General features: G+C 46.6%; 2 protein-coding genes and 1 long non-coding RNA gene across 7 annotated transcripts in view; 1 reads left to right on the top strand and 2 right to left on the bottom strand.

Moving 5' to 3' along the window:
* Nucleotides 1–3,597, bottom strand: part of MLLT10 (MLLT10 histone lysine methyltransferase DOT1L cofactor) — a 134,644-nt gene extending 131,047 nt beyond the window's left edge. For 3 of the 5 annotated variants that reach the window (XM_075746343.1, XM_075746345.1, XM_075746346.1), the window contains exon 1: nucleotides 2,797–2,965. In XM_075746343.1, the coding sequence (XP_075602458.1) occupies nucleotides 2,797–2,965 (169 nt within the window). Of the gene's footprint in view, nucleotides 1–2,796; nucleotides 2,966–3,156; nucleotides 3,357–3,576 lie in introns of those variants that run through there. The other 2 variants (XM_075746341.1, XM_075746344.1) reach the window with 2 other exon arrangements.
* Nucleotides 3,598–5,824: 2,227 nt separating this feature from the next.
* Nucleotides 5,825–11,868, bottom strand: LOC142600595 (uncharacterized). Its single transcript, XR_012834172.1, has 2 exons — nucleotides 10,775–11,868; nucleotides 5,825–10,674 (listed from the first exon to the last, which is right to left on the bottom strand). It is a non-coding gene; the product is annotated as an uncharacterized LOC142600595 (long non-coding RNA).
* Nucleotides 11,869–20,523: 8,655 nt separating this feature from the next.
* Nucleotides 20,524–23,608, top strand: SKIDA1 (SKI/DACH domain containing 1). The gene has a single exon (XM_010301738.2). The coding sequence runs from the start codon at nucleotides 21,042–21,044 to the stop codon at nucleotides 23,550–23,552; it is 2,511 nt and encodes an 836-aa protein (XP_010300040.2). The 5' UTR covers nucleotides 20,524–21,041; the 3' UTR covers nucleotides 23,553–23,608.
* The last annotated feature ends 931 nt before the right edge of the window (nucleotides 23,609–24,539 follow it).

Raw genomic sequence — 24,539 nt, 5'->3', positions numbered from 1 at the left:
TGTTTTCATTGCATCTATATTAACCACAGATGAGGGGGACTTTGAATTCGTCTTTAGAAATTATGAAGGAGACTTGAAATGTGCAACCACACATTTAAATTAGCAAGAGACAGTGCAGAGTAAGAAACTAATTACAGAATGCAACTCAGAGACAGGGCTGGCAATTAGATCCAAAGGCAACACAAGTTGGGCAAAGACCAAAGTTGAAGTGAAGTACTTTTATATCTGCAAATGTAACAGACTACATCTAGAACCTAAAAAAGTTCACCACAGGTTTGTGCTCCAATACACTGTGATACTGTTTATTGAGTTCCAGGACTTCCTTTAAACACATGAAGAGATTTTGTCCTCCACAACTTGTCAATGACTTAACACTGCAAAAGAGGTTTCCTCTGAACTAAAAATAATTATAATAACAAAAAATGCGGTTTAATAGTCTCTCACAGGTAATACTGCTGTCTGAACTTCAAATAAGGACTACCACCTTTAACCATGAGGACTACTACTTTTACTACAGACTTTTTGTATACAAAAAGAGTGGACATGCTTCTTCTACCACCTTCACATGACACATCAAATCCAAAATGTAAAACATCAATGATACAGTAAATCAAAACATTCAAATTCAGATTTGGACCTGACTCTAAAAAAAAAAAAAAACAAAGTTCAATATTCTTGTACCAAATGTACCGAAGTGTATCTCTATATTAGGAATACCTCCTAAATCAGACTTTTGTTGTTTCCACTATTTCAGCTTCAACTGCTGCTATCATCAAATTCTTTTGCTGAAAATATTAGCAAGGCTCTAGATGCAAGGGAAGATGCCCAAGATACTACAAAAGTAATAGCTGGTTCAGGTATGACTTCTAAAAGTATTCATGTCTTAGTGTTCATGACCCAAAGATTCCACAAAAGCAGAGTTAACTTACTTGTTAACACTACTTAGCTTTTAACCCAACACAAAACCAATTCAAAACCAGACTAATTTCACAGATCCTGTCAGCTCCCTTCTGCATTAGATACAACATTAACAACATATCCTGGTTTCAGCTGGGATAAAGTTATTTTCTTTCTAGTGGCCGGTATAGCGCTGTGTTTTGAATTTAGTATGAGAATAATGTTGATAACACACTGATGGCTTTAGCTGTTGCTAGGTAAAGTGTAGTCACTACACTAAGTCAAGGACTTTTCAGCTTCTCATGCCCTGCCAGGTGTACAAGAAGCTGGGACAGCTGACCCAGACTGGCCAAAGGGATATTCCCTACCACATAACGTCATGCTCCAGTTATAACCGGGGAAGCTAGCCAGGAGGCGGAATCACTGCTTCGAAACAGACTGGGCATCAGGGTTTGGTTGGGTTTTTTTCCCCATGGGTGGTGAGCAATTGCATTTGTGCATCCCTCACTTTATTATCTTCCTTTGTTATCCTATTAAACTGTCTTTATCTCAACCCATGAGGTTTTTTTCCATCCTCCTCCCCAACCCACGGGGGGAGGGGTGATCGAGCAGCTGTGTGGTGCTTAGTTACCAGCTAGGGTTAAACTATGGCACAAGAATAACTGAATTCTTCTTCAGATCTCCTTAAATTATTACTATTGCTCATTACTTCTCGTCAGTTTACAAAGGACAATATACATGAAACAAAGTAACTATATCATCTTCAACACAATTTAAAACCAAGCATAAGACACGCATTACTAGTATTTTCACATGCGCTAGGCTTAGGATTTTCTGTCTCCTCAAATTTGTTCACCACCTAGAAGGAGTCAAAGATCCAGCAACAGAATTCATATGACTGCTTGGGAGGTGACACAGAGAAAGTACCATGTTATTCCTTATTTCTGCTACTGTAAAGCAAAAGTCATCGTAACTTCCTCTCTTACAACGTAAGCGGCAGAACGCAGCCTCTCCCTCTGCTCTCACAAGAAGGGTCAACCCACTGACAGAAAGAAAACAATCACACATAGAGGGAATATGCCAACTCCTGAGCTGAGCTCGAAACCAACCAGCCTCCACTAATCCAAACAAATCCAGCGTCAGCCATTCCAACTAGCACCCTCCCCCTGCAGAACCACAACAGGAAGTCTCTTCATCTACCAGGAAACAACAGCCAAATGACATTCAAGGAAAGGCAGGCAGAGGAAAAAGTCACATGACAGCTAAGTCTTTCCTCCACACTGCTCTCTCCCAGTCCAAAACCCCTCCTCGTCTACTGGCTGCCCCTCAATTTTTTATTTTTTTTTTTTTAACTTGGGAAAGGCAGGGACAACAGGAATCAAGTATAAGAAGAAATGCAGCAACAATTGCCAGAACGGAGGTTGGTAAGAAGTTCTGCAAAGAAGAGAAGGAGTTTTAGGTAGTTTTTGGACTACAGCTGAGGTTGTTAATAGGGCACAAAAACAGACTGGAAAGCATAGACACAGAAGAGGCACAAGGGTAAGAGCAAGGGGAAAAAACCTGAAAGAGGGAGTTCTTCCTTTCTTGAAGACATAATATAGGAAGTCATAATACAGAAAGTCTCGCATGAGGGAAAAGACAGACTAGAAGGACAGAGGATGACAGGACAGGTCAGACCAGAAAGCACGTGGCCCTAGAAAGAGGGAAATAGGCTTCATGGGTGACAAGAAGGAGCTGGGAAGGGGGAAGGAGAGAAAAAGGGGAGAAAAAAGGCCAAGGGGGGGGGGGGGGGAGGCAGGGAGGGATGCAGGCCAAAGGGAAAAGGACAGGGAAGATCAAGCAGGAAGCAGTGGGGCTGGAGGGCAGAGCGGGTGAGCTGGTACTCGCCTGCCTACTCACCTTGATGCACTGCGACATTGCAGCCGTGCCCGTCGCAGTAGACAAGCGGGTTCTCGGCCCAGCCCCTCTCGTCGGAGCACACGCAGCAGCCGCCGATCATCTCCTTCATGCTATTGGAGAACTCGCCCTCCAGTGACACAGGCAGCAGCAACGGCTCGCTAGAGACCATCTAAGGGTTAAAAACACCGTCGTCAACAACACACACGCACACACACGCACACTTCACCCCCTGCCTGCCCCCTCCCCCGGCGGTGTCTCCCCTCAGTCACTCAGCCGCCGCCGCCGCCACCGCCGCCACGGCAATGATTTAGGGCCCATGACCGCTGGCTGAGAGCCTCTTCTCGCCCCCGCCCGACCAACCGGCCAGGCTGTATCAGTCACGCAAGCAGGCAGGGGCAGCCCGGCGGCGGTACACTGAGGAGGACACCACACAGCAGGCAGACAGGCGAGAGAGCAGGGCCGGCGCGCAGGCGCACTGCGCGCCCCCGCGGGGAAGGCCTCGGCCTGGGCCTCCTCGCGATGGTTCACGAGCCGCCCAGGGAACGTGAGCCGTGGCTGAGCGCGCGCCCCCCCCCCCCCCCCCAACGGCTCCAACCGCCGCGCCGAGAGAGCGTGCGCGAGCGAGAGGCGCCCCGCCAGGACCGCCCGCCCGCCCCTCGCCTCGCCTCCGCGCGGCCGGAAGAGCCGGCTCTCCCGGACACCTGATGGCCCGGCCCGCCCGGCCCAGCGCGCCCGCCGCCCCGGCCTGCGAGCTGCGCTCGTCCCCGCTCGGGCACCCACCTCGGCGTGCTGCCACTCTCCGTCCCCCGGGCGAGCCATCTCGCCCCCACCCCCACCCCGGCCGGCCTAACCCTAACGCGCTCCGTGCCGCGACCTCCCGCCGGGGCCGCTCGGCGCGCCTCGGGACAGCCCGTGCGAAACCGCCTGCCTTCCCCGCCCGGGCGAGCGTTAGACGGGCTTATTGCTGCCCCCCTCCCCTCGGTGTGGGGGGGGCGGGGAGGTGGCAGACATGCGCCCCGCTCCCACCCGCGATGTCACTCTGCTCATGCCCCCTTCAGGAAGGCTGGAGGACTCGCCCCATTCCCGCCCTTCCCTCCCACCCCGCAGAAATCATTTTTACTATCTTGTTTATTTTCCCCCTGATGTGACTGCAGGACTAATGCATTCCCGCTCCCAACTTTTATTATCCTGTTTATATCCCCTCGGTGTGCCTGCAGGACTAATGCATTCTCACTACTACACCGCTTCCCTGCCCTCACCGCAACTTTTACTATTTTGTTTATTTTCCCTTCGATGGGGCTGCAAAACTAATGCATTATTAATCCTGCTCTTTCTTCTCCCCCAAAACTCATCGTGTGGATGCGGCGCTGCGTAGCTATCGCTGCCACAGCAGTGAAAGTGATGCTGAATAGAAGATGTGACAAATAGAGAAACCAGGGAGGCCACACAGACAAAAACAAACATGTTCTTCAACACAGCTGTTCTCTACTTTTACTTAGAGGTGGATATGCCTTTCTAGAAGTTGGGTGGTTGGGTTTTTTTTAGTAAAAGAGTTCTAATTCTGTTATCTCTTTTAATTAAGGGGGGGGGAGGGGGGAGAAAACCTGGGGGGGAGAGAGAGCTGAGGTGATCAGCAGAGAGGAAAATCTGAGGCTATTCAATTCTCCATTGTAAGCAGGTATGCCTGTAGCAGAAGGAACTAATTGTGGTGATTGTTAGGAGCACAGAGAAATTAAATGCAGCTTTGCAAAATTCTGCTCACTCACTCGCCCCAGGGCCAGCATTTATTTATTTATTTATTTATGGGCAAGGAAGATATCATTGATTTATCTTCATTATCATGCTAAAAGGTGGAGAAGCAGAATTTGTGCCTGAACTCTATTTTTCATGATGATTTTGCAAGGCCAGCTTAGTTTATGTGGTATCTGTACAAATCACTCCTGAATTATGTACATTCCTAGATGTGTCGCTACCTAGACCTATATAATATGCAGGTTATATTTTATACATTGTTAACTAATAAAACATCTGCAGTTGTGTACGGGAGTATGACGAACTGCTACGTGGAAGGGAGAGGTGGGATGTGCACAACTCCCTACCCCCTAGAGACATCTGAGTCTGCAGTTTGTATGCAGGATATCTTAGGTCAAGCTCTTTTCTCTCCTTGAAAGTTTCAAATGAAATTATTTAGATAGGGGAAGAATGGAGGGCAGGCGAAAAAGGAATGATGAAGGTAGCTTCCTAGCTGAAGGGCCCAGCCAAACACCAGATTAACGCAGCCGTTTGAGACACATTCTAAACATTTCTCTGTAAACGCATGTTCCAATATCCTTGAGAGTCTAGATGTTTTTAAGGCACATGTAAAAAATGGGGGTGGAGAGGACTGGAATGTAGTATGTTGCAGTTTGTGTAAAATCATTCAGACATTGCTCTCGAAAAAAAACCCCTCCCCACACCCAAATGTCCTATCTCAACACTGAACAATATAAATTTGAACATAAAACTATTTACATTATAAAACATACTTACAACACTATTTTTATTACTTTTAAAGCTTGTAAAAATACCCTGAAAATTGCAGGTGCAAGCAATTACTTTGTAAGGAAATAAATTAATATATCCTGGTGTGTTTAAAAAAACCCCACAAATTATTTGAAGCTGATAGATACAGTGTCCCAGCCCTTCTTCATTCTTGTCAAGAAAATGACATCTAATTTAAAAAGCATTCTCAATGATTCTGTTAACCCTGACCAAAAAAAAAAAAAAAAAAAAGGTACAACAGCAAATCTGTCCTTTATTTCCCCGACAGGTAAATTAAAATAAATATCCTATTAAAATGAAAATATATTAAATACATTTTAATTTGTTGGGTGAATTTATACATTTAGTAGAACTTGTATTCTAACAAACAATTGTAAATTTTTCTCATAGCTTTTTTTTTTTTTTAACTTCATTGAGAAGGTCTTCCTGCAATTTCTTCTTTGAAAAGCAATTAGTACAATTCCCAGGTCTGGTGGTTTGGGTTGGGTTGTTTGTTTTTTTTTTATGTTAGCTATTTTAAGGCTCAACATTTAGTTTTATAAAGAAGCATCACCAAAGAAAAAATTAATCGCTTTGCAACAACTTGATTAAAGCTGCACCATGGCAACAAGAGTATGTTTGTGAAAAACCTCCTGTATAGTTTTCAAATAAAAATATTTTAATCTCACACCATGTAACACACCAGCTCAGTATTGAACGGCCTGAAATTTTGCTTTGGTCAAAATTCAGTCAAGCCTAATACATTCAATTATTTAATGAAACATTTGTTGTCTTTTTATGGATTTTTGCTTAATTCTTTCTATAGAAAGAATGTACATGGACTGAAAGAAACGCCATGACTACCACCTTATGGTATTGTGTAATATTTGATGGAAAAATTTAGATAACTTCTTGATAGTTCTGTAAAACAATCATTTAGAGAAGACCTTTGAAATGCAAAATAGGAAAAGAAATGCATTACCACTAAATAAATACTGCAAACACTAAGCCTATAACAGCTATGGAATCAGAACATAAAATCTTGTAGCATATATGTTCTTATGATTGTAGTATTTAATAAGCACTGACATGACACAGAAGGCCAATTTTCTTTTTAAAAAAAGAAGCCTGTCCTTCTTATAGTGATATATAAGAGATTAAAATAATCAGAGAGGAATATAATTCAGTGAGTAAGAATGAATAATTTCATTGTTAATCTAAATGCAAGGAGAAAATCCAATTCTCTTAAAAGGAATCTACAAAACCTAGGAGCTAAACAAGTTAGATTATAAGAAACGTACAAGATTATATGTTTTCATTTGTTTTTTAGATACTTTTTCAAATAGAGTGAATGCATAAGTGAAAGAAAATAACACTGTCCAAATGCAAATTGTTTTTAAAAGTTTAAGGAATTCCTCACTAAAATGTTAATGTACATTGGTGCATAGCACTTTAGCTTCATTAACAAAAATAAAAAGGTATTCACCTTAAATTTTAACTACCAATTAATCGGTTACAACAATAATGTGAAGATTTTTGAACGCTTGCTTTAAATTTCACTCTTTTTTTTTCTAAAATGTGCAAAATCATATTGTAAGTTTAGTGAATAAAACAAAGCATTGAACAAGAAAAAGTCTTTCATTTATAAAACTGCATTACCAGGTAGATATAATCATCAGAAGAGTCTTCCAGGAATAACAGAAAAAGCACAGACTTCATATAAAATGCATACTATATTAGAAAACATGAATTGATATTGGGACTTGGAGCTGTAGAGTAGGGAAACTCACTTCTTTCCAGAAAGCAAATTTCTGATAGCAATTTTTACTCCATTTTCTGATTGGCTCTTTGATGAGAAAGCTTTGATCTTTACCTATGTGCAAAAGGATACATGCTGCAGCTAAACAGAGGCAACTGAAAACAGGAAAATTGTAGTAACTTAGTGATACTCAATAGGTAGAGTAATACATCTCCCGATTATCCATTTAAAACACATTGATGCTTGTCTGCCTTTTGTTTATGTGGGTTTAAATCATTAACACTCTTCACTGAAATACATTCTAATCGTGGATATTCGCTTCATTTCTGGGAAGGCAGCAGCAAAACGGTCACTTTACACAAAATGCGACTCTTGTGTGTTGACCTTTGCACACGATGTGTTTTAAATGGCAGTCGGCCGTAGATCCAACAAATTATTTCTATCCATGTTCAATTATGAATGATACGGCATGTCTACAGAACCCAGACTAAAAATGTTAATGTATCTTTACACGCTTACTCTTAAATTATACTGAGAAAAAGCAAAGTTTTCTTTTTCCTCCTCTTTAATATACTGCTCAAATCTGTATTTAACACCTATCCAAATGCAATGTACTGAATAATTTAAAAGTTTCAACATTTAGCATGTAGTGACTTCCTGATCAGGAGTTTGCATGCTGTATATCTACATGTTATGCAAGTACAGGTAGCAGCATCAAAGGTCATGTCAGTGCATCTCCTGGACGCCATGCCTCTTCATATGTTGTGCTATTTTGTGCAAATGTAATTACGAATTTTGTAATTCTTTAGACTGCAAAGAAAGGGGGAAGTAATTCCACCAACTATTGTATTCATTTTCTTGCTTTTAATTGTATTATCACCTTTGGAGACTTTGGTAAATTCCACTTAACTAGGAGCAATGGATAAAATTAGTGGTTTTCAAGTACTGCTTCTGTTACTAATGTTGGCATTTAAATGTTAATTTCAGACTGAGGTTTACAGTAAACACGAAATGAGGGATTTTCTTTGAATGAACAAAATCAAACCAAAATTCTAAATAAAGGAATCCTAGCACAGGATGTTTTTAAGCTCAGTCATTATTTCCTTTTAATGATTTAACATTCCCAAAGTGATAGAAGTTAAAGATTTAAAAGTGACAGTTAATTTATAATTCTGTACATTAAAAAGGCATTTAAATGTTAACCACATTTTTATGTGAGTCAAGCCAAACTAATCATAATTACAGTATGATACAAAAGAACGTGAAATAAACTTGTAGCAAACCATATTGAATATTAATGCTGTATTAAGCCCTGAAGAGCTGGGTTAGTAAACTCTGGAATTTAGATTATATGCGACTTAAACGTAATGCAGAGCTTCTGTTTAAAGAAGAGTACTTCATTTTGAAGTTTGGATTTTTATGAGGTATGTATTAATTCATTGGATTTTTATTAAATACATTTACATAGCATCACTCTAAAACCAAGCCTCAGATTACTTTTCTTCTGTAGGCATATATCGATGTAGGATTTGCTAAATTAACATTCCATATAAATTAATAGCCTTTTTTTCATGTTGGCTGCATTGCAATCAGCAGTGTGATACTGCGTTGTGTCACAGGTCACGTTTATTTGATTTCAATTTAGGAATGGTATCTGTACTACATATTAAACACAAGAAACAACACGCTGAATTTCCCATCAAATATCTTAAATACAGACCTATTTTAGATGGATTTGTATAAACAAAACACATATAGCTAATATAGGCGTGGGAAAGGAAAAGCTGGTTTGTTATATGCTCAAGCAAATTGGAGTAAATCAACCGCATCCGTGGGCTGTATAAGCAATACTACTCTGCTTTTCCCAGTACCATTTGGACAAAACAATGTTACTTTTTTATTTAAAGTGTTTTCTTCTCAACAAGGGGCCACCACTTCCCAATCTCAAAAACACGCCCCAGAATATGTTAATTAATTGTATTGTGTCTCTGAAAGAAAGAGGTTGCCAAATGCAATAAAAAAAAAAAAAAGTCTTTCGATCAGTGAGCTCTGTTCCCACTGCTAGTTACCATCTAATTTCAATTCCACATATATATACATAGATACATTTCCTCTAGGTACGATTTTGACCATTAAAAACTGTCTAAGAGCAAAAGTCTAACTTGACCACATAGGGTGTATCTGGGAAGCTTAACATTCCTGGCGAATTAAGCGCACAAGCCTCGGATCACTTTTTGTCAATCTTACTATGGTACTTCAGAGTCGGGAATGTGGGTAATTTTTATATCGTGGTACTTCCCAATTAAAAGTAACAACAATGCTCCTTTGTGAAAAAAACTTAATGTATGAAATATGTCAACACATTCAGCACACATACAAAATAGAGAGCAATGAAGAATGGCACAAACGGTCTCTCCCTGGCTATTTTTTTAATCTTCCCTTTCAATAAGATAGTTTTCAAATAGCGATATATTGTTTTAGTAAATACAAGAGCATTAAATGTCCTTTTGAATGATGCTTTCTAAATTTGTAGTTACCTTTTGAAAATTGCCAAGCAAGCAGCAATCAAGTGTAAATGCATCTCCGGAATACTCAAGTAGGAGAAGTAAAACAAAACAAAACAAAAATATCTTTCTTTCCTCGATCTTAAAGTTAATGCCTTTAGATATCACCAGGGTGGTGTTTTCCTATTAAATATTACTTGCATCTTCAGCTTTCGAATTACATGGATGCTTTTTACCATCTAAACTGAATTGAGCTTTTATTTGGAGGAGTCCCACAAAAGCCTGCAAGTTTACAAAGAGTGAAAGAGAAGTCCCAAACTGTATTATCTTAAACAATGACTGCAAGCATGCAACTTCCCAAGTGTGCGTGGGGGGGAGGAAAGTCACTTCAGAAGTATTTTCAGCAAGGTGATATCCATAAACATCATCCTTTAACTTCTTTTACTTGCTGCTCACGATCTATGCAAAATGTTAATTTATTGGCGATATATTTAATTTTTTAAAATCTACACATCACTTCTAATCTTTTAAAATAATTTTTCACGTACTCGGAGATGACTTGCTAAAAATAGCCACATTTCTCCTAGGAAGGATTTTGTTAAACTAACTAGTTCTCTAGAAATTCTTTCCTCATAGCAAATACGAGCCCCTACCCGTTTTTAATTTAATCTTCCAGAAACAACGTGCAAAGACATATTTTTTTCCCTTAGAACATCAAGGGCACTTGTTGGAAATTTTCTTGAACATCAAGTTAGTCAGTTCGTCCTATATGTAAATACATGAGAAAGTTCAGGTCTGAAATGGCGTACCAACACAATTTAATTTCTAATTATTTTCAGGGAAGAGACAACAAAACACTTTTCCTATAAAGCAAACCTTTAAAAATCTCAAACCAACATAAAAACAATCAGTTGGGGGGGGGGGGGGGAAACCAGACATCACGGTGCTTATATGAAAAACAGGGTAAGATTAATCTTCATTTTTATAAACAGACCATTAAGACGAGTTGCTTCCAAAATTCTCTTTGGCTACATTTATTATTCCAAATCCAGCGGTTCGAAGCAATTTCTCCCGATTTCTTTCAGAAGTCCCGTTCTAAAATCCACCCACAAACAGATGTTACTTTATGTACAAATCCACTGCGGGAGTGGGTTGTTGGGGTTTTGGTTGGGTTGTTTTGTTTTTTTTTTTTTACCTTTCAAGTAACACGTGAGCTACAGCCTCACAGGAGCTCCCTCAGTGGATGGCACTTCTAAAGACTCCTCTCTACTTATGTACCCGTTTTCTTGCCGGGCCCCCCCGGGCTGCGGCGTGCGAACACACCAGCTTGCGGGGGGCCCGGCGGCGGCGGCGGGGCGAGCAGAGCGGCTCGGCGGGAGCTCTTCTCTCCTTCCCTCGCTCCGGCCGGGCAAGCCCCGCGGGCGGAAAGCGGCGCGAAAAGAGGCGGCCGGGGAACAATGGGGAGCGCCCGGGGGAGAAGGAGCCCCGGCTGCGCCTCCTCCGGCCCCCGCCGCCCGGCCCCGCTCCCGCCGCTTCCTGCGGCCTCGCACGCCGCTCTGCCGGGGAGCGCGGGCCGCCGCCGGCGGGCTCCCACCCCGCTCGCTGCCTGGCGGACGCGGCCCCACCGTGTTACCTACGGCAGCCTGCCCGGAGCCCGCCCCGCTGATGGGAGACCCTCGCTCACCCTTGAAATCCCCCAGGCAAGCCTGCCAGTTCAGCGCCGCGCTGCCGAGGGCGCCCACGGATTTACTGTCTCAGCCGCTCACCCCCACGCTCTCCCGCCCTCCGGCGCGAAGCCTCCTGGAGGGCGAGTGGGGCTGCCCGGCTGGCCCCACGCCAGCCCCGCTCCCGAGCCTATCCCGGGGTCGGCGGTGCGGGCAGGCCGGCCTATGGGAGCCCTCACCCCTCCGCTGGCTGCCCCCGACCTCCTGCCACCGGCCCCGCGCCCGCCCGTCCCTCGCAAGCCGTGAGCACTACCAGCAGGAGAGGAGGCAGCACTACAGACGCGCCACGACCCGGGCGCTGCAGTGCTTGCTTCTTCCCTTCAGGGGACGGTGCTGCACACAAAAGACGGCTCAGCATTGTTCTCCTCCCTGACCCCCAAATCCCCTTTTCCCCGCCGCAGAAGCCGCCGGGAGAAGGGAACGGGAAGGACCGGGATGGAGGACGAAGACGGGGAGAGGCCGGCCGCTCCGCTGGCTCTCTCGCCTTTGCTGCCTTTCCCGAAACTTGCCCTCGTGGCGTGCCTGCAGCCTGCCGTCGAAGCCCACCTGCTCACGGCAGCCCTGCCGAGCCCCCCTGCCCCACTCCCCGCACCCCCATCCGCCTGAGCCCCTCCGACCCGCTGCGAGCCTTGCTGAGCGCGGCCACGGCCCTCGGTTCCACCCAGCGCCGGGCAGCACTGCCTCGTCCCCCACTCGCAATGAGTGGGTTTTTCACGTGTCACTTCGCCTAAAAATCCCGCTGAGGCTGCAAAAGCACACCCCCCTCTCCGTGTTTCCGTCACCAGAGCCTCCTCGAGTTTCCACACGGGATCACCTGCTTCACACACGCACGGTGAGGTGGGTGTGGGGTGTGTGAAACAAAACGGTACCAATGCAAGGTTTTATTTGAGGGTTTCATCCTCAAATTTATGCAAAGTGTACTGCTTTTTAATCTTGATGGGTCAGGCAATATTTAAACTATACACCGCCTACTTTGCTGCCTGCGATCCCAAGTCCAGCAGAATGGCGTGTTCCTGGCTGCCGCGTTAGAAACACCGGATAGCGGGAAACGAGACACTGGGATCCAGCGGGAAACTCAAAGCATGTGAGGAAAAGAGTGGGAGCTACAATGCGACACTGAAGAAAAACCACGGCTTGATTTAAATAATTGCATAATATTAGGATTTAACTTATAAATGTTTACATTTGTGTGATTTGATTAATGTCACGTTTGATTTCCTTAAAGCCACTGACAAGGTACTTTAAAACACGAGATTAACGTCTACCAGTAATATTCAACAGGCAAATCCTCTTCCCAGCGCCCTGCCTGCCCCCCCGCTCCGGGCAGGCAGGAACCTCACGCCCCCCACCACAGAACGGCTCTCCCATCCCCGAAGCCCCCCAGCCCTCTCCCGGCGCCCACAGCCACGAGGACCCCACGGGACCCCTTCCCTTCCTCGCGTCCTGCGGGCCTCGGTTCCCCCCCCCCCCCCCCGCAGGTGACGGTCGCGAAGGGATTCCCCCGCAGCCGCCCTCCCCTTGGCCCCCCGCCACCCTCCGGGGTTAAGCCGGCGTTTCCATGCGCCTGGCGGGCTCTCCCGTCCGCCTCACGCCTCGAACAAACGCGGCCGGGCCCGCCTCAGCTTCTTCCCCACCCCCACCCGGCCGTTACCGCCACAGGGACACACAGACACACACACACACACCCCCCGCCCCAGCGCTGGGCGCTTCCCCAGGCGCCGCCGCTCCCGGGTTTTCCCGGACGGGCGGGGGGGGGGTGAGGAGGGGGCGGAACGCTCGAGCGCGGCACGAGCGTGGCCGGCGCGGGGAATTGTGGGTAGGAAAGTGGTCGGGCGGCAAAGGAAGCGGCGGGTGGAGGGGAGGGGTGAAAGGTCAGCGGCCGAGAGCCCCCGCGCCCGCGCCAATGGCGGGCGGCGCCTCAGCGGGCGGGCGGGCCCCACCGCCGCCGCCGCCACCACCCGGCCCGGCCCGGCCCCGCCGCGCCCCGCGCTTCCCTCACAGCAACTTGGGGCTGCCGCCCGCCCCGGCTGTAAACACCGGGCGTCTGTGTCCCGGGCGGGCGGCGGGGCCGGGCTGCCGGCGCTCCCAGGAGACGGGACGGGACGGGGCCCGGCCCTGCCTTGCCCTGCCCTGCCCGCCGCCCTTTGTAACGGTTCGCGGCAAGGCTGCGCGCCCGCCGCCCCGAGCTCTCCGCGGAGCCGAGCGCCGGCGATGTTTGTTTGCACACAACCCCACCCCCCACCCGCTCTTTGCTCTTTGATGCAATTTATTTGATTCGCAAATAATTGCAGATTTTTTTATGCCCCCCCCGACCCCCCCCCCCCCCCCCCCACCTCCGCTTCCTCTCTCGCCACCTCGGCAGTTACCAGGGAGATCCGTCCTTCCCGGCAGCCGCCGTGGCTCGGAGGAGACCCCGCACACAAAGGTCCCGGCTCGGGGGCGGCGGCGCCCGGGACGGCCCCGTTGCCGCTCCCACCGGCCGCGGTTCGCCGTCGCCGGGACTCTCCGGTGAGTTCAGAGCCATGAAATCAGTAACTTCTGCTCGCAGCGGGCACCGCTGCTGCGGCGGTTCCCGGCGGTAAACGGGGGGGTTATTTAAATCGCTCCGCAACTTTTCTCGCTGTCCCCCGCACCCCCGCCGCCGCCGCACAGCCTCTAAAGGTAAAAGTTTAAGCGATTCCCGCCGCCAGCCCTTCGCGACGAGACTCAAACGGAGGAGGAAAACGTGAAACGTTCACACGGAGAAGTGGTTCCCTTTGTTCTTGCATTGTTTCTACCCGAAGTGGCGGATACAAGGACAAACACTTACCTTCTCTCCTTTTGGCTCCGAAACACACACGTTCCCATCAGCTGTAAAATGCACGGTCCACCTTGGGAAGCGACTACAAATGTCGGGAGAGTTTGTATTCCATTCTTTTTCGCCCTCTGCTCTTTTTAGCGAAAGATTAAGTTGCCGAGCACGTTGTTGCAAGCTGTAGCCCCCTGCCTTAGTGAATGGTCACGTTTAGGACCCTCCAAGTCCATCCTAATTCTGCCAGTAGAATTGAGGGTATTGGAGGTCTAAACTTTCAAAAGGAAAAGGGCCTGGGTCTATCTAGCAGACCTGAAAATGCACTCGGTTCCTCACTCACTTTCACAAAATGGATATAAACATTTCACCCCAGACAACTCAATGAAATATACATTTTAAAGCTTGAATGTAGAAAAGCTGTTCCCTCAGCTCAGATAAGCTGAAAGCAAACTGGCGTGAAGAAAATCTACCTCGGTGTATTCCGCAGAGGGAATCGTTTCTGTCTGGAGTTTAAAATAAACAAACAAATAAGAACATCATATAGAAATACTAAGCGTAAAGTTTAAAGGGAAACAACCTCTGAGAGGAACGTGCTACCCAGGGTGGAAAGGAGAATCACAGCTTTCTAAAGTATCCTTTTCTCTCAAAAATTACTGCTTTTCATCTCCCCCCCCCCCCCGTGTGTGACCAGGGCAGGGGAGAGGAACCCGTTTTCTGCTTTCTTTGTAGTCCAGTCGGTGTTTCGCACCCAGCCACACAGGCAATTCCCCCCCAAACCTTGCTTTAATCTGATTATGATGAGATTTGCTGATACAATGAATATTTGAAATGATCCTTGTGTCTTAGTGAGCGGGATGCATTTTCAGGCTCCCGTTTCCAAGGCTCCCCGCCGCAGAGGGAAGAGGAGCAGTGGGGGGACCCCGGGGCCCCGGCGGGGGGGCAGCCCCCTCCTCCAGCGCCCAAGGGCGCCGGATTAATTCAGTCCAACTCCCTCGGCCAGTGCTTGGAGTGGGATCCTTAAGTGCCTTTCCCCCCCACCCCCCCGCATCCTCACGCCTTTGCCAATTGAAAAATAAACAAATTAAAAAAAAAAAAAAAAAAAAGGATGCAGGCGACCCAAGTAATTGTGGGATCAGGAGTGCGTGTTGTCTCCCCCCCGTCCCCTCCTCCCCTTCCCCTCCAATGTGGCCTTAATAGCAAACTGGAAGGCCGGTTTATTTCATAGGGCCATATTACAACCAACAAGGTAAATAGGGAATCGTGGGGGGAGAGGGAGGGAGGGAGGGAGGGGGAGAGAGAGAGAGAGGAAGAGAGAAAGAGAGAGAGAGGGGGAGGCTTTCCTTTGATAGCGTTTAATTGGAATTGAAACATTCTGGGGCTGTAAACATTCTTTATTTATTCAGCACACATAAGCGGGCATTGTTTTATCACCATCATAATTACGGTGTCCTTTAAACTGACTGATAGCAAAGGAGATAAGGGAATGCGCCTGTAGCTCCAGATCAAATCGCTGGCTCTCCCCGGGTCACCGGGATCCACACGGTCCTTGGAGATGAGGAGCGCCGGAAGATTGTGGCCTGGCCATCCCTTACGTCATGAAAGTGATTTGTACCACATTGCTAATTTGGTGCAATTCATAACCTCCTGATCTCCTACGTTTGCAACCGCTTTTCAGTTTGCGGGGTATGTTTTTTAAGATGTAGTTCCCCAGTGTAGAAATTAAGAGCGATCACCTATGTGCAGGAGAGGGTCTTATTTCCCAATGTTTGTTGCCTTACCTTTGTCTAATTAAAAATGCAAACTTTTAGGATCCTTTCAGAACAAAGCCTCACCAAATCCCCTTTACGTCCAAGGATTTGCAAATTTATAAAGGCTGCATTGAATTCAGCATGGGTCAAGGGGCAAAAAAAGGGTAGAAGGTCACTGCATTTTGATTATGGGTCAGTAAACAACATGGCATGTAGTATGTGTCCAGAAACTCCTGCTAAAAAGTATTTTAAAACTACCAGGAATATCAAACTCAAGAAATAGTCTCAGCCCATGGCGACTCTAAATTGCACAAAATTCTAGTGTGCAAGTGACACCCCAGCCCCCACGGGAAAAATACAGCTTAAAAAGCACTTAGCAGAACTCTGCATTGCTGCTCTGTTTACCAAAAAAAAAAAAAAAGGGGGGGGGGGAGAAAAAAAAGAAATAAAACAACCCTGAAACTCCTAGGCATAAGAGTGTTAGCAAGATTATGATTTTTTTTTTCCCCCCAGACTGATGGTTGGCATTTCTTTGTCCTACTCATTTGGGGGATTTAGTTATACAGTCTGGTTTGTTGTTGTACTAGAATTTACGGCAAATTTTAGGTGCTACAGTCACATTTGGCTGACTTTAAAATAGCAGAAAGATCCTATTATATTGTTCTTTGACCCTATTATATTTACGTTACTGGACTCTTTGTGATAGCCTCTAGCTGCTTTCTATCTGTGTCCTCCTTGAGTAAAATATGCCCAGCGATACCTAAAAGCAGGGTATAGGGTTAGAAAACAAGTTCTTATTTGAAATATGTATTTCTGCCTAGCGTCATGAAAGCAAAAGGTTTATTTAATGCTTGTCAATACCTGAAGACATGGTCCAGCACTTAACAAATAATAATAAATAATAATAATACTCTAATAATGTGGCAATCCTAGTGTGAAAATGCACATGACCTCTTAGGTTTTCCCGAAGATTTTCAAAAGAATTCTCCCCATTAGTACAACCGCTGGTGGACATTGCTGTTGCATTTCCCAACGAAACGTTTAAAAGACTGTAAATGGTGTGTGCATTACTTCATTGCAGAAGGAAGAGGTCAGGCTGAATTGCACTGGTATTTAAACGTAATCATACTATGAAAATAAATCAAAACATCACGTAAAAGGAGTATTTTAAATGTTACACACATTTTCTTTCTGGAAGGACGTGGTTAAGCACTTCCCCGCGAGCATATACATTTTAACACAAGTTTACAAAAATGAAAGTATACGATTTCCAATAAATGGGAATAGGTCTACAGCGAGGTATTATGAATATTATTTTGCTCTTTCTTTTCTAATGAGGTTTATCCTTCGGCCAGACAGCTTCAAGACTGAGATACTACTGACTATAGAGTGTAGATTGCAGATTGCACGCTACTCAACGTGAAAAGGAGCACGTTTGATTGATAGTCTCTGTGTGTGTGTGCGCCTATACACACAACTCTCTGTAGTTGTATGTATATGTGTTTGGCAAAACCGGGCATCTCTGGGCGTCCTGATCTTAAGAAATGTGAGACAAACATCCATCCCTTTAATCACGTTCATCTTTGATCAACAGCGAGGGTGACACAGTCCACAAAATTAACAAAGAAACTCCCTTGCTTTTGAGAGATAGCTACGTATACATCTGGGGTTGCACACACACGCACACAGACACACGAACGCAGGCATACACCCCTGCTCCCGGTTAGTAAATTATTGCATAACTTTTCACGTAATTGATAACAGACACCTTTAATTTTTAATTTTCATTATTTTGGCCAGCTTTCACATTAACAATCTAAGCCATAAATGTTGGTGGCTATTGATCGCAATCCCCTGTGTGCGTGCAAATCCATTTTCAAGTCCCTTGCCTTTAATGTGCATGTGCGTGTGCAATGGGCCTCCGCCGGCTCTTCATCAGGATCTCCCCCCAGCCTGCTTGAGGACGACCCCGGATGCACAACGTGTGCTGATGGCCAAGGGAAAGCACACACACACACAAAAAAAAAAAAAAAAAAAAAAAAAAAAAAAAAGAAAAGAAAAGAAAAAAGACAAGAAAAGAAAAAACAAAACAAAACAAAAAACCAAACCCAAACAACCAAACGATGGAGAAGTAGAGAAACAGAGGTCTCCATGTGAGATGCGGAGAAAGATATGCAACCGAAAGTGTGTGTAAGTATACGGTGGGGATGTGTAGGTTGGGCGTCTGACATTTCCCAAGACTTCTGGAGGGTTTCTCCTTGTCGGCATTTGGCTCTGCCTCGACCCCGGCTCATGGCCGCACCTTTCGGATCCTCGAGGTTTGCCGAAGAGCCCCTACTAGTTTTAAACGTTTGTTAGCGCCGGAATTAAAGAAACTAAAATAATGCATTTTTTAAATAGTTGCCGAATCCCACTGCCAGGCTGTCACTGGCAGTACGTGGGTGCGTGTGCCCGTGGCTCCCTGCGTGCGAACGCACGCGTGGATTTACACAGGACTCCGACCCAGCCGAACTACCTGGCAAATAAAGGACTTTTCAGCCCATCGGGGGTTTCGGTAACGTCTTCCGAGCAGCTTTCTCGGAGTTTACTGTTCCTTTACTGTTGACTCCATAGCCTTAACCTTAAAGCAGGGGGAGGAGAGCAGTGGGGAGGGGGTGGGGGTGTTGGCAGCATATAAGTACATCAGGAGGAATTTTTAAACGACCTTATTGTCTCTAGCTCTAGAAAGGCTACGATGATTTCTTTTTAGCGCCAGCAGCTGTTTTCTCTCGAAACTTTGCTTTCAGCCTCAGCATGTACCAGGGTGCCTCTCACACGAGCGAGGAAGAGAAAGGCAAGGCTGGGGGATCCAGATGCAAGGCGAGGGAAGGCGAACTCCGCGGATGGTCTTAGCTGTGCCGAGGCATTGTTCACTGCTGCCTCTCGGTTACGTTTAAAGGCTGAAATATCACGAGATCCACTCAATGATCCTTTTCTAATTCGAGGGACAAAATGTAATTTGCTGTAGCTCTGCTTTCACGGATGGGAATACTACCCCTGGGTTTCAAAGGGAAGAACTAGGCATCGCGGTTCGCACACACATGGATTAAGTTGAACAGCGGCGATTACATCTGCGCTGAGAGCAACAGTAGTCCAGGACTGACTTTTCAAATCTCAGCCCTCCGAGTTAGAGGCTCCCTTGAATAGACTTCCTCCATTCCCGGATGCACTTCTCCAAATTCCCACTTGTCTCTAGAATTCCTGCAAAATTGGGGGCTCGCCTGCATTTCGCCTTGCCATGCAAAACTGCGTTTTCCCAGAGTGATTATGCGCTTTATTTTAGCTGTACCTGACGGGGTAACACGAACTCCACGCACCATATTACCAATACGCGGAGTGGATATTGACGTTTGGGATTGAAGATTTCCCCCCCCCCCCCCCTCCGTCGATTTTTTTGCCAAGTCTCAGAAATATGAGATGTCTCATTAATCTCACGGATATGTCTAATTTTGGATGTGCAGTGATACATAAAAGTGCTCGTGTTTGTATCCAGCGGAACACTGGATGCACGGCAGAGATTGGTGATTTTTTTTTTTTTTTTTTTTTTTTGCAGCGCCTAACGTGCAAACCGCAAGCAGCATCACTTTAACGTGACAAGGGAGAGGCATGCAGCTATCGCAACATTTGCGAAATCCTCGTTCCTGACGTTCGAATAATTTAACGTTCCTAAGAAGAGGTTAAACCTTCATGCTGCTTCTTCAAATTGATTTTAAGGGGCTGCTATAAATGGAACATCAGAAAGCTGCGGCAGGGCTACTCCGAGCGGAATATGCAAACTGCGAGCCAGAAGCATCTTAGCCCGTTGCAATATCGTACATTGTGTGTGCCAGCACTTTTTTGTTATTACGTAAAGGCTCTTGGAAGCACCTTGGATATTTTACATTCTCCTTTCTCTGCTGGAAGCAATCAGCACGCAGGAATCCTGACGTGGGCTCTGGGACTATAGGACATTCCAGCTCGTGATCCAGCACGGTTAATTGTGAAAAGTGTATACATTTCTGGCTTATCTATGCTTTGTTATGGGTCTGACGTGAGCCCACGTCCTCCTCCCCCCTCCCGCAATATTACAGGCAGAATTTCAGTTAAAAGTGTTACAGTATCACGGTGCAGGAACCCGTGATATTCAGACAGCAAAATAACCTTAGTCCCCGGCTGTAAAAAGCTAATTAAGCAGAAGAGGAAAATCAAGAGAAACTCGAAAATGTAAGTATTCCCTCTCGTTAACAACCGAGCGTTTAACTTTGGAGCCTCAGAAAGGGAAATACCAGGCTGTTCTGCACGTTTTCGCTAAGCTTCATTTTCCACACAATGCAGAATAAAATGCTAGTTTAAAGCGGCTACGTTACCGAAGGATTTTCCATCGCTACGATCAGACTTATGTCCTTTAAATTCACGGCATGCACAAAAGAGCAACGTTTGTCCAAAATAGCATAAAAATATACGAAACGATAGGGGGAAAAAAGCATACAAATCCTTCCTCGGAGGCTAGCGACGAGGAAGTCTGAGAGGTCTGAGTGTGTTTGAGCTCGGATTGTTTAATAGAAAGATTTATATACTAACTGTATTATTTACTTTGGGAGGGGAGGTGGCAGTATAAGGGTATGCTAATTAGTGGGAGATTTTTTGGGGGAAGGGGTGGAATATCAATTTTTATTGCATCACCTGTCAGGAGTGTCCAATCAGCGTTGGCTTTAGGGGAATTAATTGATGAAGGTGTCTCCGGACGAGCTCACTTCACTCTGTCATTTTATTTGTAGCTAAAGCAGCGGCGGGAATAGCAGCTGCATTTCTTTTCTCTTCCTCCCTTCACATTCCATTATCATAGTTTCCAATGGAAAAGCAGGGAATGAAAGGGAACAGGTACTGATCTTCAGCAGCAACTTAGAGAAACACTTTGGCAAACCTGATTTTTAAGATTATATATTGATTGTAGCCTCACGGTATTTTTTTAATTTATTTTTTTTTTTAATTTTGTCTAAAGTTTGGCACTTCATTCACCAGGAATAACAGCCTTTGTTATATTTTATTAGCAGGATGCCTTGAGACAAATACAGCATCTGGCTGAGGATTGTGTGTGTGTGGCTTTTTCTTTTTTTTTTTTTTTTTTTTTTAATCTCTCTCTCTCTCTCTGCAAATGCTGGGAATAATTTAATTCACGAAATGGGAGACCTGAAGTCGGGTTTTGAAGAGGTGGATGGCGTGAGGCTCGGCTACCTCATCATTAAAGGAAAGCAAATGTTTGCACTCTCCCAGGTTTTTACAGACCTGCTCAAAAACATCCCGCGAACTACCGTGCACAAGCGAATGGATCATTTAAAAGTAAAAAAGCATCACTGCGACCTGGAGGAGTTGAGGAAACTCAAAGCCATCAACTCCATCGCTTTCCACGCCGCCAAATGTACCCTGATCTCCAGAGAGGACGTGGAAGCCCTTTACACATCCTGCAAAACCGAACGGGTCCTTAAGACGAAACGGAGGAAAATAAGCCGGGCGCTGTCAACCACCGACCTCCGGTCAGAGCTCGCACCCACCGACCCCTTCTCCGGCTTCTGGAAGGAGAACAAACTTTGGCTGGGTTTGAATGACTCTCCCCGGCCCCTGCTGCCCATCAGGAGGAAAGCTTTGCGTCCGGGGGATACAGCCTTGCTACCGGCCTCTCATCTACCTCACATTTTTAGTAAATACACTGGCCACAGCTACCCAGAAATCGCTCGGGCGCCTTGCAAACCCCCCGTAAACTATGAAACGGCGCCGGCGGCGGGCAGCTGCGCGCCCCTTCGCGCCCGCCGCCCGCCCGCCGCCCGCCCCCCGCCCGCCGCCGCGGCGCGGCCGCGGCTCCCGGCCGCCGGGCCCCCGCCCCTGCCCGCCCGCTGCCGCCGCCGCCGCCACGGGGCGGCCGCCGCCGCCGCCGCCGCCAGCGCGCTGGGCCCCCCCGGCGGCGCCCGCCGGTCCCTGGCCACGCCGCGGCCCTGCCGGCCCCGCGGCGCCCCGCGGCTGCCGCTGCCGCTGCCCCGCGGCTTCGGGCCGCCGCCGCCCGCCTTCCCCGAGAGCGGCAGCAGCGACTCGGAGTCCAGCTGCTGCTCTGGCCGCGCCGCCCACGACTCGGACTGCGGCTCCAGCCTCTCCAGCTCCAGCGAGGGCAGCTCGGAGGAGGAGGACGAGGAGGAGGAGGAGGACGAGGAGGGCAGCGGCGCCTCGGACTCCAGCGAGGGCAGCTCGGAGGAGGAGGAGGAGGAGGAAGAGGAGGAGGAAGAGGAGGAGGAGGAGGAGGAGGACAGCACCTCGGACTCCGACTCCAGCTCGGTATCCAGCCAGGTCTCGGTGCAGAGCATCCGTTTCAGGCGCACCAGCTTCTGCAGCCCGCCCGGCGTGGTCCACGCCAACTTCTTGTACCATCTGGCGGCCGCTGCCGCCCCCCGGCCCCCGGCCCCGGCCCCGGCGGAGCCCGGCGGGCTGCCCGCCCTCCGCGGCGCTCCCGGCGGAGTCAAGCCGGAGCTGCCGGAGGAGTGGGGCCGCCCCGGCTGGGCTCCCGCCGCCCCGGCGCTGCGCTGCTCCGGCGGCCTGGGCAGCTGCTTCGCGGAGATAAGAGCTGATAGGGTATCCGAGATCACATTCCCACACTCTGAATTTTCCAATAACGCCAAGAGTACTGACCTAACAATTAACTGTGTTGCAAAGGGGGCCTCTTCACCTAGCCCAAAGACAAACAATGCATTTCCACAACAAAGAATACTCAGAGAGGCAAGGAAATGCCTTCAAGCAACTACTACACACCGTGCAGATAACAATACAATAGCTGCTAGGTTCTTAAATAATGATTTTTCATCAGCGGCGGCAAATTCAGAGAAAGATTCCAAAATCCCTCATTGTATTGAATTTGCCACGGATTTGCCCTCTTTACAAACTGATCCTGAGGAGGATGCTGCTTCTCCAGGGGCAGCAGCAGCAGCTGAGCTCCAGTGCACTGATACAGGCAATAAGGCATTGCCATTCCTGCACAGCATTAAAATCAAAATAGAGGACAGCAGTGCGAACGACGAGTATGAACCTGACCTTACAACACATAAGCTAAAGTGTGAGTGCAATGATACTAAGGATGAGTTTTATGGTGTGACTGAGAGTAATAACCAGGACGCTTTATTAACAGCCAAGGAAGATTCTGCATGCACTGAGAAAGAAACCACTTCCTTAAACCCGCTGACTCAGAGTCAGGTCCTCTCATGCACTTTAGGTACTCCAAAACCTGAGGATGGGGAGTATAAATTTGGAGCAAGGGTGAGAAAAAATTACAGGACACTGGTTTTGGGAAAGCGACCTGTACTGCAGACTCCTCCAGTCAAACCAAATTTGAAATCAGCTCGAAGCCCACGTCCTACAGGTAAAATCGAGACACATGAAGGAACACTGGATGATTTTACAGTTAACAATAGACGCAAAAGGGTAGCCAGCAATGTAGCATCAGCAGTGAAAAGGCCATTTAATTTCATGGCAAATTTTCCCTGTCCACCATCACTAATTATTGGCAATGATGGGGATTTGTTGCCAGCTTATTCCTTAAACACCACTAAGGATTCCCAACCACCTCACAAGGCCCATCCTGTATGGAAATGGCAGCTGGGCGGTTCTGCAATACCTCTTCCACCTAGCCACAAATTCAGGAAATTTAATTAATAAAATAGTTTGGAAAATATTTTCTTGAACCACCTTTAACTTTCTTACTTTTTTTTTTTTTTAAACTCTGCAGGATGGTTTGTACAAGCCCATTAATGCTATACACACTTTTGGAATCCTGTTTTATCACATTGTGAAGACAGAAACCGGATTACTATTTTCTTTACCATTACAACAGTGGTTTTTTGTTTTGTTTTGTTTTTATTTTTCTGGTTCTGTTGCATTGGTGGGGTTTTTTTTTTTTTTTTTTTGGTTACATTCCACAGAGTACTTCAGGCTAAAGACTCAAGTTAAACTCAGTTATTATGGTAGAGCTGGAACACTTTACTGTTTAAATGCTAATAATGCACCAGTACCTCAATTCAACTGCTGCAAATAAATGTCAAAAGGTTGAATAATAAATATTAGAATGAGCCATTAAATTTATGCACTAGATTTCGAAAATGGAAGTCTAACTGTTAATTCAGTTAAAGTTTGTTAAGTTACATGGTTGCACAGTAAGGGTTCACTATAATTCAATGTGGCAGCAGCCTACTTTTCGGGAGCTTTGTTTTCGGGTGCAGGGGTGTCTTTTTCGAAAAGCAGTTGCACTTACTCCTTTTTCTCTGGTTTGGAAAGGCTGGGGACCGCCTGCGACCCCAGCGCTGGGAAAAGCTGCCTCATCTGAAACCAGTAAATAAATGTGGAATTCTATTTTTGGTAAAAGGGTGTCTTTTTACTTGTACAGCCACTCTTTGCAATTGGGAAGCCTTTTTGTTTCACCCAGAGGTCTTAAATAAGGTTACTGTTACCCACTAATGTCATACTTAAGTTGTGGTCTGAACATGCCCCTTACAAACTTGCAAAGCAACTAAAATATTTGCCCGGCTAGCAGCACAATTTATGGTCCAGCCCCTCACGCTGGCTGGAGGAAATAGCAAAGCAGTAAATACAACACAGAAAGTGAAACGAGAGGCCATAAGTGGAAAGAATACACAAAATGAGAAG

Source organism: Balearica regulorum, chromosome 2 (genome assembly GCF_011004875.1).
Source record: "Balearica regulorum gibbericeps isolate bBalReg1 chromosome 2, bBalReg1.pri, whole genome shotgun sequence".
NCBI classification, from domain to species: domain Eukaryota; kingdom Metazoa; phylum Chordata; class Aves; order Gruiformes; family Gruidae; genus Balearica; species Balearica regulorum.
This window is presented reverse-complemented; position numbering and strand designations above follow the sequence as displayed.

What these genes read in the sequence shown, in the direction of transcription:
- SKIDA1 (XM_010301738.2), top strand. Translation starts at nt 21,042, where the DNA reads ATGGGAGACCTGAAGTCGGGTTTTGAAGAGGTGGATGGCGTGAGGCTC.